General features: G+C 41.5%; 1 protein-coding gene and 1 long non-coding RNA gene across 2 annotated transcripts; one reads left to right on the top strand and one right to left on the bottom strand.

The window, feature by feature from the left end:
* The first annotated feature begins 1,551 nt into the window (after positions 1–1,551).
* Positions 1,552–11,582, top strand: LOC115676754 (transcriptional activator ptaB-like). Its single transcript, XM_056319411.1, has 6 exons — positions 1,552–1,991; positions 2,276–2,448; positions 9,713–10,054; positions 10,312–10,383; positions 10,573–10,785; positions 11,310–11,582. Exons 1-6 carry the CDS (start codon positions 1,741–1,743, stop codon positions 11,399–11,401), a joined length of 1,143 nt encoding a protein of 380 aa, XP_056175386.1. The 5' UTR covers positions 1,552–1,740; the 3' UTR covers positions 11,402–11,582.
* Positions 10,024–10,788, bottom strand: LOC130140318 (uncharacterized). Its single transcript, XR_008818328.1, has 2 exons — positions 10,650–10,788; positions 10,024–10,381 (listed from the first exon to the last, which is right to left on the bottom strand). It is a non-coding gene; the product is annotated as an uncharacterized LOC130140318 (long non-coding RNA).
* Positions 11,583–12,351: the final 769 nt, after the last annotated feature.

Raw genomic sequence — 12,351 nt, 5'->3', positions numbered from 1 at the left:
AGCTCCTGCAATTGGTGTTTCTTCCACATATTCGATCCTTGGTCGATTAAATTTGCAACTCTTCTCGGTTGGCTGGACCCCCGATAACACCGAACTCTAGCCATTTGTCCTCTCTTATATCAATACTTTCTCCTTTTTCGACCACCCATTTTACTTCAGAACTCATCGCGTCTCTTCCCATAAGCAAGCTTTGCCACCCCCAAGAAGGGCGGGACCCCTTTTTTGCATTCCATAGGTTGCCTCTTGGGAAGTAAATCCCTTTCAAAAGCTAGCTCCATAAGGTAGAAGGAGAGTGTGCGAGTCTCCATGCTTGCTTGCCCAACATCGCCTTGTTAAAAGTAACAAGGTCTTTGAAACCCAAACCTCCATCTACTTTCCTTGTTTTGAGAGTTTCCCAATTCTTCCAGTGAATTCCGGACTTGGATGAGTTTTGTTTGCACCAAAAGGTTGTTATCTGTTGCTCTATGGCTTTGCACACTGAGATAGGGATCTTGAATATCGACATAGAATATTAAGAAAGCGCTTGTACTACTGTTTTAATCAAAGTCTCCTTTCCCGCCTTAGATAACAATTTCTCTTTCCAGGCCTCCATCTTCATGTTTACCCTTGCCAAAATCCATGCAAACATCTGTTTTTTAGTTTGACCCCAATCCGAGGGAATGCCCAAGTATTTTCTGGTTTTCTCCATAACTGGTACTCTTAGTGCACTCGCCATGTTACTTTTCAGGCTTTGTGGATAGCCCGCACTAAAAAAGACCCTGGATTTGTTCACATTGATTGCTTGTCCTGAACCAAAGCAATATTGATTTAAAATGTTCGCCAAATTCTGACATTCCCCCACAGTGCGTCATCAGCAAATAAGAGATGAGACAGGGTGGGGCAGTTTCTGTTCAGTCTTATCCCCTTTAAACTTCCGTCCTCCACTGCTTTGCTTAATAGAGAAGAGAGCACATTAAAATGTAACGAAATTCCACATTATCTAGCATACGTGCATGCCATGATACGAATAGATGGTCCCGATGGATCCGAAAGAGTCTATGTACGCTCAAGATGCACGGAGCTTTGGAATCCAAAGCTGTAGATATTTTTCATTTTGTGGCCGACATCAGTACGATGAGCATTAGCCGGTGATTGCGCGAAGACGAAGACTGAGACTCTTGCCTTCGTTACCACCCAAAGAAGCGAATGATCGGTTCAGCAGAAGAATGATGACACACACGGTTCCTGACCTTTAGGTTAACGCGTAAATGTGTTCTCTAAATTTTTAATTTGTTCGATATAGTCCCTGAACTATAACACAACGTGTAATGCGATCTCTGAATTCTTAGTTTGTTCAATATAGTCTCTGAACTTTTGGTACACGTTCAACTTAGTCCTTGAACTATAGTAAAATGTTCGATATTAATATTGTCCCCAAACTTGAATTAATGGATAGACAATATTAAATATTTTTATATACTAAGTCCAGGAACCACACTTTGAATAAATTAAGAGTTCAAAGACCACGGCAGAGGTCACATCGAATAAATTAAGATGATATCTTATCATGTATTGAGTCGAAGTTCAGCCCTTTCTCTCAAAAATCAACGTCAGAACTTCTCTCTCTTAACATTAAAAGGGAGTGGGAATAATTCTCAATCTTAGCACGACCAACTCTCGCTATATAAGAGCTCTCTCTCCACCCTCGTGCATTCGTATATTCTCCATTTGTCTCTCTCGATCTCGATCGAGATTGCTCCAATGGGAAACCCTGAAGCAGAGTCTTCTAATATCCACCAAGACCAAGCAGGTAACAATGTCCAAATTCAGTATATGGTCCCGGTATCGTACGATGATCATAGCAACGGCCCGGCTTACTACCATCCGAACCCGCAACTCGACCAGTCGTATCAGGCCCTCCAATCCGGCGACGACAACGGCCCGAATCCACAATACCAGCAAAACGACGCTGCAAATAACCAGCAGCAGCAGCAACAGTTCCAACCACCTCCGCCACAACCGGTATCGTACGATGATCACAGCAACGGCCCGGCTTACTACCATCCGAACCCGCAACTCGACCAGTCGTATCAGCCCCTCCAATCCGGCGATGACAACGGGCCGAATCCACAATACCAAAGAAACGACGCCGCAAATAACCAAAGCAAAGCAGCAGAAGAATAGCTCCAACCACCTCCGCCGCAACAAAGAATAGCTTCCAACCGCCGCCGCGGCAACAAAGAATAGCCTCAACCGGCGCCGCGCAACAAAGAATAGCCTAACCACCTCAAAGAAGAAGAAGCAGCAGCGTTGGCCATGTGCAGAACGCGCCGCCGCAATTCAACCAGCTCTATGCCGCAGCACCGCCGCCTCAGCCCATGGCACAGTTCCCGCCTCAAAGCCCTCAAATGAACCCAGCCTATGCAAATCAGGGGCCTTATCCGCAGCAGCAGCAGCCATCCTACCCTCCAACTGTGGCAACGCCCCAACTGTTAGTGGTCTGCCCTAAGAATCAATCAAGGTTGATACTCTAATATTAGTTGTGGATTAGGTTGTGTCGGAAAACCGATCTTCACTATACTTAGGTAGTCATAATGTGTTGCTAGAGACCGCTTATGACTTGTGGGCCAAAAGAGTTTTGGGCACACTGCTAATGTTTAGTGAACCTACAGGGTCGCACACAATAGCGAACGGACTTAATATTGTCTATGCGCCTTGATCTACTTAAGAAGTAGATTTTAATTTATTCTCCTATTTAAATTATCTATGCGGTCGTGCGCGTTATGAGATAACGATTAAACGTACGATTGAAGGTGGACGGTTTGGCGGGCCCAAATAGCCCGGCCCACTTTTTTTAATTCCGCTAGATAATGAGGCTGTATAAATAGATAGAGAATCGTTCTCTGTCTAGGGTTTTTCGATAGAGTATCGAAAATCAAAAGGCGTTCAAGAAAAGGAACTTCAAGATCTTTCGCTAGCACGTGGATCGTTGGAGAATTCCGTTCGTGTGTGTGGATACCGGTAGAGGCGCAACACTTGGGGCGCTCATCCAGACATAATCAGTTGCTAATTTATCTTCGATCTGCAAAAGGTACGTATCGAAATTCCTTTCCGATTTCAATATACACATGGATCCTGTCTAGGGTTCTATATTTCGCTGCGTTGTTTTTCGTTGTTGAACCCTACAGTGGTATCAGAGCTGCTTGTGATATATTGAAGTTGAATTGGAAACCCTAATTGTTGATACATATGATGTATGCCTGAAGTGAGTCTAAATTAGGGTTAGAAGAATTTGAAATACGAATTGATATGATCAATTCAGAAGGAACGAAGCAGGGATGGGTCGATGTCGATCATGTTCCGCTCGCGTCGAGGCAGTGACGGCGTCGCGCCTGGGCTGTTGCCCGAGGCGGGGACGCGCGGGCGGAGACGGCGGTCGGAGACGGGGGCGCGTCTGGGTCTGTTGCCCGAGGCGGAGACGGCAGCGCGCCTAGTCTTCCGGCGCGTCGAGGACTCGAGGCGTTCGGCCAGTTGCGTACGGTGAGGGCGCGGGAGGCGGCAGCGACGGATAGTCTCCCGAGAACACAGAATTGAGACTTCTGTTTATGTTTTCGGGACTCTCCTGGGAAACAGAATTGTGAATTCTGTCTAGGTTTCGGGGGCGCTGCCCCCGAGCCCCCGCGAGGGGCGCTGCCCCTCGACCCCGCAAGGGGGCGCAGCCCCCTTGACCCCTGCATGGAATTGTTCGTTCCCATATATATGATTGATATACCTTTGTTATGATAAGTGATGCTTTGTTTTTGTTCATAACATGCATGCATTCATCGCTAAATAAACATTAAGAGTCCCTAATAAAATTAAGTAATAATATGATGCCTTTCCAATCATACACCTATTAAGACTCGAATCGTCAAAAGATGGGCCTGCCAAAGCAGGGTGTCTTTAACTATTTGAGTAAAATAGGATGGATAATGGTTATCCATATGTTAAGATTGGTTTACTTAACGAGGCTATCAAAACGGTTTTGGGCCTTGAGGCATAGTGTTTGGGGATATGATATGAGATATCAACCCCAACAACCAAGAGTTGTATTCGATACAATTGACAAAGGGTTGTCTACCTAAATAACTTAGTCTTGAGCGGTAAGCCAAAGTTTACTCGAGTCTTGGTAAAATATGGATCTTGGTCCACTATACTTTTTGGGACACATGTTATAAAAGTATAGTGGGAGTTTATTATTTATAATGTTAATGAACAATTCACTTTGCATATTTGTTGTAGATAATAGCAAATAGCTCTGCATCACACTTTTCACTGCGATCTGTCCTTGAGAAGGACAAATTGAATGGTTCGAATTTTTTGGACTGGTATAGAAGCTTGAGAATTGTTCTCAAGCAAGAGAAAAAGGATTATGTCCTGGAGAAACCACTCCCTCAGAAGGCACCTCCTTCCAATGCTCCCCATGCTGAAAGGAATGCTTATCAGAAGCATAAAGATGATGCATTGGATGCATCATGTCTAATGTTAGCTACCATGAACTCAGACCTTCAGAAGCAGTTTGAGAACGTGGATGCCTATGATATGATCATGAACCTGAAAAATTTGTTTCAGGAGCAGGCACGCACTGAAAGATATCAAACGGTAAAGACCTTAATTGAGTGCAAGCTAGCAAGTGGGAGCTCAGTTAGCCCACATGTCATAAAGATGATAGGTTATATTGAAAACCTGGAGCGACTGGGCTCTCCCATTAGCCAAGAGTTGGCTATCGACATTATTCTTCGATCATTGCCTCAAGATTATGACACGTTTGTTATGAACTATAATATGCATAATCGAATAAGTCTTTGACGAACCGCATGGGATGCTCAAAACCTGAAGCGAATATCAAGAAGGACCCTACCCCTAATGTTCTCATGGTTCAAAAGGGGAAAGGCTTTAAGAAGCCAGGTAAGGTCAAGGGTAAGGGCAAGGGCACTAAGCCTAAACCCAAATCCAAGACCAAACCGGGTCCGACTGCTGATGCTGTATGCTTCCATTGTGGGGAGAATGGACATTGGAAGAGGAATTGCAAGAAATATTTGGAGGATCTGAAGAAAAAGGGAAGTGAGACTTCCGATTCAGGTATTTATGTTATAGAAGTAAATGTTACTACTAGTTCTACTTCATGGGTATTGGATACCGGTTGTGGTACTCACATTTGTATGAATGTGCAGGGACTAAAACAAAGTAGAACACTTACAAAAGGTGAAGTGGAGCTACGTGTTGGGAATGGAGCAAGAGTTGCTGCATTAGCCGTAGGAACATATGATGTAGCTTTACCTTCTGGCATGTTTTTAGAACTGAATAATTGCTACTATGTACCTGCTATACGCAAGAATATTATTTCTGTTTCTTGTTTGGACAAGGAAGGTTTCTGTTTTGATATAAAGAACAATAGTTGTTCGTTTTATCTTAATGGATTATTTTATGGTAGCGCCCATATTGTGGATGGGATATATGTTCTAAGTCTTGATGTGCCAATTTATAATATAAATACAAAAAGGTTTAAATCTAATGATTTGAATCCAACCTACGTATGGCATTGTCGATTAGGCCACATAAACGAGAAACGAATTCACAAGCTTCATAGCGATGGACTATTAAATTCATTTGATTTTGAATCATTTGATACATGTGAATCTTGTTTAGTTGGAAAAATGACAAAAGCTCCTTTTACTAATCAAAGTGAGAGGACAAAAGAATTATTGGCCCTTATACATACTGATGTGTGTGGACCACTAAGTTCTACAGCCAGAGGAGGTTATCAGTACTTCATTACATTTACTGATGATTTCAGTAGATATAGATATGTTTACTTGATGAAACATAAATCTGACTCATTTGAAAAGTTCAAGGAATTTCAGAATGAAGTACAAAATCAACTTGGCAAGAATATCAAGGCTCTTCGATCTGATCGAGGAGGAGAATATTTAAGCCAAGAGTTCAATGACCATCTCAAAGAGTGTGGAATTGTTTCACAGCTCACTCCCCCTGGAACACCACAGTGGAATGGTGTCTCTGAGAGGAGAAATCGAACTTTGTTAGACATGGTTCGATCAATGATGAGTCATTCAGATCTTCCATTATCTTTCTGGGGATATGCACTCGAGACAGCTGCGTTTACACTAAATAGAAGTCCATCAAAAGCTGTAGAGAAGACACCATATGAGATGTGGACAGGAAAAGTTCCTAGTATATCTTTTCTAAAGATTTGGGGTTGTGAAGCCTATGTAAAATGTTTACTTTCTGATAAGCTTGGACCCAAATCTGATAAATGCTTCTTTGTCGGATATCCTAAAGAAACGAAAAGATATTACTTTTACAATCCATCAGAGAACAAAGTGTTTGTTGCTCGAAATGGTGTCTTTTTAGAGAAAGAGTTTCTTACTAAAGGAACCAGTGGGAGTAAGGTAAACCTCGAAGAAGTTATTGTGCCACAAGAGGGTGTTCCAGTTCATGAGGAACCTCAATTAGATCTACAAAGAGTTGTAGAGTCTACTCCATTGGCACTTATAGTTCGTAGGTCTGAAAGAACACATCGTGAGCCTATGAGATATGGTTTTCACGTGACAGAACATCGTCATCTATTGTTAATAGAAAATGACGAACCTACGACCTATACAGAAGCTATGATGGGCCCAGACTCTGATAAATGGCTTCAGGCCATGAAATCCGAAATGGACTCAATGTATCAAAACAAAGTTTGGACTTTGATTGATCCACCTGAAGGTGTCAAACCTATAGGGTGCAAGTGGGTTTTCAAGAAGAAAACTGATATGGATGGAAATGTTCACATCTATAAAGCACGGCTAGTAGCTAAAGGTTTCAAACAAACTCATGGTATTGACTATGACGAGACCTTTTCGCCAGTGGCCATGTTTAAGTCCATTCAGATTATCCTACCATTTGCTGCATATTATGACTATGAGATATGGCAAATGGATGTAAAGACAGCTTTCCTTAACGGAAAACTAGAGGAGGATGTGTACATGACACAACCTGAAGGCTTTACATCACCAGATAACACTGGGAAGATATGCAAGCTTCAACGTTCTATTTATGGATTGAAGCAGGCATCACGGAGCTGGAATATTCGTTTCGATGAAACTGTCAAAGAGTTTGGCTTCATTAAAAACAAAGAAGAAGCTTGTGTATATAAGAAGTCTAGTGGGAGTGCAATTGTGTTTCTAGTGTTGTATGTGGATGACATACTACTCATTGGAAACGACATTCCTATGCTTCAGTCAGTTAAGACATCGCTAGGAAAATTTTTCTCCATGAAGGACATGGGAGAAGCAAACTATATCTTGGGGATCAGGATCTATAGAGATAGATCTAAGAGACTTATTGGACTGAGTCAAAGTACATATGTTGACAAAGTCATCAATAGGTTTAATATGCAAGATTCCAAGAAAGGTTTTCTCCCAATGACACATGGCATAAGTCTTAGCAAGACTCAGTGTCCTTCAACACAAGATGAGCGAGACCGCATGAGTAGGATTCCTTATGCATCAGCTGTGGGATCCATCATGTGTGCTATGTTATGCACTCGTCCTGACGTTGCTTATGCATTGAGCATGACAAGTAGATACCAGTCAGATCTAGGGGAACCTCACTGGATTGCTGTCAAGAATATCCTTAAGTACTTGAGAAGAACTAAGGATTTATTCTTAGTCTATGGAGGTGAGGAACAGATCACTGTAAATGGTTACACTGATGCTAGTTTCCAAACCGACAAAGACGACCTTCGATCACAGTCAGATTTTGTCTTTTGCGTGAATGGTGGAGCGGTGTGCTGGAAAAGTTCCAAGCAGGAAACTCTTGCAGATTCTACGACAGAAGCTGAGTATATTGCTGCTTCAGAAGCATCAAAGGAAGCTGTTTGGATTCGAAAGTTCATAGAAGAACTGGGAATCAGTCCCACTAGTTCGATTCCAGTGGACCTCTATTGTGACAGCAATGGGGCCATAGCTTTGGGTAAAGAGCTTAGGTCTCACCAGAAGACCAAACACATACTCAGGAAGTATCATCTCATTCGAGAATTCATTGAAAGAGGTGATGTCAAGTTGTGTAAAGTTGCAACGGAGTTGAATACAGCTGATCCGTTGACGAAGGCTCTTCCACAACCTAAGCATGAGCGTCATTGTAACGCTTTAGGCCTTAGACACATTAGTGATTGGTCTTGATGTGAGTGGGAGTATATGTGACATACATTTTCATTGTTCATTAATAATATATATATTATATTTGATTTCGATTTAATTTGAGTATATAATTGAATGCGAAATCTTTATCCCCTGAATATCGAATATCCTTAATAGATCATCAAATACGTGATTTGATCGTGAAACTCTATTAATAGAGTGAATATTCATATTCTAAATGTCCCTAGTCAATTGCCATTGTGCATTGGGACGCAAATGGCATTTGAGACTAGCATGTGAGTCAACTGATGACCAAGTTTCACGGGTCATGAATATAGAGATATAAAGTTGATCACATGGAATACATGTTGGAGAACATTGTATTGGACCGACCCGCTATGAGAATACTGTAGGATTGTTATATAATGTCATCAGTATTTCTCATCACAGCTATAGAGTATAGTCCTTTGACCTGAGTCTACCATGGTTTCCTAGACGTGGATTGGCATGCTTTAACATTGCCAAACGTCAGCCGTAACAGGTGATTATAAAGGTAATGGCTGGGTATGTCATGAAGCGTGCTGAGTGATGTGAGTAGACAAGATGGGATTTGTCCCTTTCATATAACGAGGGTATGATTTCCTGGCCTCCCGTAGAGTTGAGACTGTGAAATGCATGGCCATGTTCAAGTGAGTTGAAGAGTCAACTACTTGTTTTGACAGTCTAACTGCGGTATCGGGAAAATGAGTTTAAACTATATAAGGATGACACTTGTCCTGCCTTATGCTTAACTCGGAAATCAAGTGACAAAGAGACTTAGTTTATATGATTGGTTCTAGTGCAAGTGGGAGATTGTTAGTGGTCTGCCCTAAGAATCAATCAAGGTTGATACTCTAATATTAGTTGTGGATTAGGTTGTGTCGGAAAACCGATCTTCACTATACTTAGGTAGTCATAATGTGTTGCTAGAGACCGCTTATGACTTGTGGGCCAAAAGAGTTTTGGGCACACTGCTAATGTTTAGTGAACCTACAGGGTCGCACACAATAGCGAACGGACTTAATATTGTCTATGCGCCTTGATCTACTTAAGAAGTAGATTTTAATTTATTCTCCTATTTAAATTATCTATGCGGTCGTGCGCGTTATGAGATAACGATTAAACGTACGATTGAAGGTGGACGGTTTGGCGGGCCCAAATAGCCCGGCCCACTTCTTTTAATTCCGCTAGATAATGAGGTCAGTATAAATAGATAGAGAATCGTTCTTCTGTCTAGGGTTTTTCGATAGAGTATCGAAAATCAAAAGGCGTTCAAGAAAAGGAACTTCAAGATCTTTCGCTAGCACGTGGATCGTTGGAGAATTCCGTTCGTGTGTGTGGATACCGGTAGAGGCGCAACACTTGGGGCGCTCATCCAGACACAATCAGTTGCTGATTTATCTTCGATCTGCAAAAGGTACGTATCGAAATTCCTTTCCGATTTCAATATACACATGGATCCTGTCTAGGGTTCTATATTCCGCTGCGTTGTTTTTCGTTGTTGAACCCTACAACTGTGGCAACGCCCCAACAATATCCTCTTCCTCAACAGCAACCGCAACATGCTCAACAGAGCGCAGCCCAGCCTTACCCTCCGAACTTGCCACCGACAAAGCCGTCTTTTCCTTCGCCGGCTTTTCAACAACAGCCAGCTACTCAGCCTGTGCAGTTCCAACCGCCGGCAGGGGGGGAAGTGCAGTACGCCACGGTGCCACCTCCACTTATCAAGCAGGGAGTCCAGGGGAACAACGGCGCAGCGCAGGGCATTCCAGTTCAGGCAAACATGATCGGCGCCGTCAACACTGAAGGTTGGAGCACGGGGCTGTTTGATTGCATGGACGACCCCATGAACGGTAGGGCTATCATACGAGTTTACCAAAAAAATATTAAATAGACATAAATCTCTTGCAACACCCTTTTTCATAGTGTCTGAAATCCAACCTGGGTTATGTACGTAGACATGCATGGTTGTTATATTTATGTGTGCGTGTCACGACTCTTTAGGTTATTCTTTTTTACTAGTGACTGTTTCACATGGCAATAACCCATCTATTATCAAGATCAGATCAAGATCTAGTTTCTAATATTTATTATGTCTCTCATGTTTCAGCTGCTGTTACGTTCTTCTTCCCATTCTTGACCTTCGGCCAAATTGCAGAGATCATCGACGGCGGCACAACCTGTGAGTGAAAAGGGAACAGAAAGAGACGGCTCATCATGCAGTGACCAAAATCATTTTCGCATCTCTCTTTGGATTAATTTCTTTCTCGGAATAAACTCTTTAATCTCTCAAAATTTGGATGACTTCAACTTCAATTTGATTGTGCTGCAGACTCATAATTTCTGCTGTTTTGTGTTGTGATGATCGTAGCTTGTGCGATGGGTGGATTGATGTACGTGCTGGTCAGTGCCTTCACCGGGATGCCGTGGATCTACACGTGCACGTACCGATCGAAGCTCAGGAGCAAGTTTGGGCTTGTGGAGTCGCCTGCGCAGGATTGGATCGTCCACTTCCTGTGCGAGCCCTGTGCTCTTTGCCAAGAGTACAGAGAACTTAACCGCCGAGGCTTGGACCCCTCCATTGGTATATTAGTTACTTGTCCGTATTGTTAATCTACAATATAACAGTGATACAAACGATACTTTCTTAATAAGGCACGCAAGAAGAAACCAGTTGAATAGATATTCAAATTTGAAACGAATTGGATTAAGACACATCTCGTGTTCATCTTTCAGTTTTTCCGGTTCGTGTTTTGCTCGATAATGCGGTAATTCTTTGCGCAAGTAAATGTACCTCATAAAATCCGTCGTTTTTATAGTTACCGTGATAAAGTATGAATGAGACGGTTGCTCGGCAACTTTGGTCATGAATAGAAAAGGAGAGATTCCTAACGAATTAGATAGAGTTAACAGATGGATTTGATTGCATCAATTTGGCATATTTTAGGATTTGATTGCCTTTTTGAAAAGTTTTAGTACCCGGTTGCATCTTTGCAAAAAAAATTTAGGACTTCCGATGCATTTATTAGGTTTTAATTTGATAACTTTTTTTTTGTTTTTTCAATTGAAGAATTGTGTGATCCATTAGATTGTTTCACTTTTGGACAGGATGGTCGGGCAACGTTCAAAAACAACATCAGATGCAGCAGCAGCCACAGGTTGCTATGATGCCCCCGACGAATCAAACAATGATGGCTTGATGAGTCGTGATGCTTTAAATGCGTTCATGTCCAATATTATTGTGTCGTCTTTTGAGTTTTTTTTTTTTTAAGGTTGTCCTACCAATAAAAAAATGTTTCTAAATCAAGGATGTGGTGCTCTTCACATTTTAATAATTTAAGGTATGGTATGCCGTTATAATGGAATGGTTGAATTAACCAAGTTATAATTATTTCTTGGTTTGTCAACATTGGCAACAAATTTCCATGCTTTGAATAATGAGAAAATTAACTTCACCAAAAAAAATAATGAGAAAATTACCAAAGCAAAAAAAAGTCTTCAATCTATTGTACCGATGTCAATTTAGTCCTAAACTTTTCAATTTGGCCAATTTTTTTGTTTTAAATATTTTAAAAATTTGTCAATGTAGTCCTTTCAGCTAACTTTGGCTATGTGGCATGATCGACGCTAACGTATATATTTTTTGTAATTTTTTATTTCTTTCCTTTTTTTTTCCACTGTTGGTCAGCGAGGGTGTGCGAGGGCAGTGAAGCCCTTGCCAACCGTGGGTAAGGGTCGCGGCTTGCCTAGATCTAGGCGAGGGTCACTTACACTTTCAAAAAAAGGAAAGAAAAAATAAAAAAAAATTATAGAAAATTCAGATTTTTTTAAAAAAAATTACAAAAATTGTCCACATCAGCGCATAGCAATTTCAAGTCAAAATTAGCCAGAAGAAATACATTGGCAAATCGTCAAAAAATTTAGGATTCAATTGGCCAAATTAAAAAGTCTAGGACTAAATTAGCATCCGTACAATAGGTTTATGACTTTTTGGGTAATTATCCTTTTGAATAATGCTTAATAACTTTCTCTATGGCAATTTCAATTTATCTTTTATCATATATTAGCATTTTTGGCACGTGTTTATCGATACATTAAATTTTGTAGATCTCTAAATGGCCTTGGAAATAACTCGATGAACACCATTGCT

This window comes from Syzygium oleosum, unplaced genomic scaffold (genome assembly GCF_021117445.2).
Source record: "Syzygium oleosum isolate NSW1041296 unplaced genomic scaffold, Sole_v2.1 Sole_v2.17, whole genome shotgun sequence".
Classification (NCBI taxonomy): Eukaryota; Viridiplantae; Streptophyta; class Magnoliopsida; order Myrtales; family Myrtaceae; genus Syzygium; species Syzygium oleosum.
This window is presented reverse-complemented; position numbering and strand designations above follow the sequence as displayed.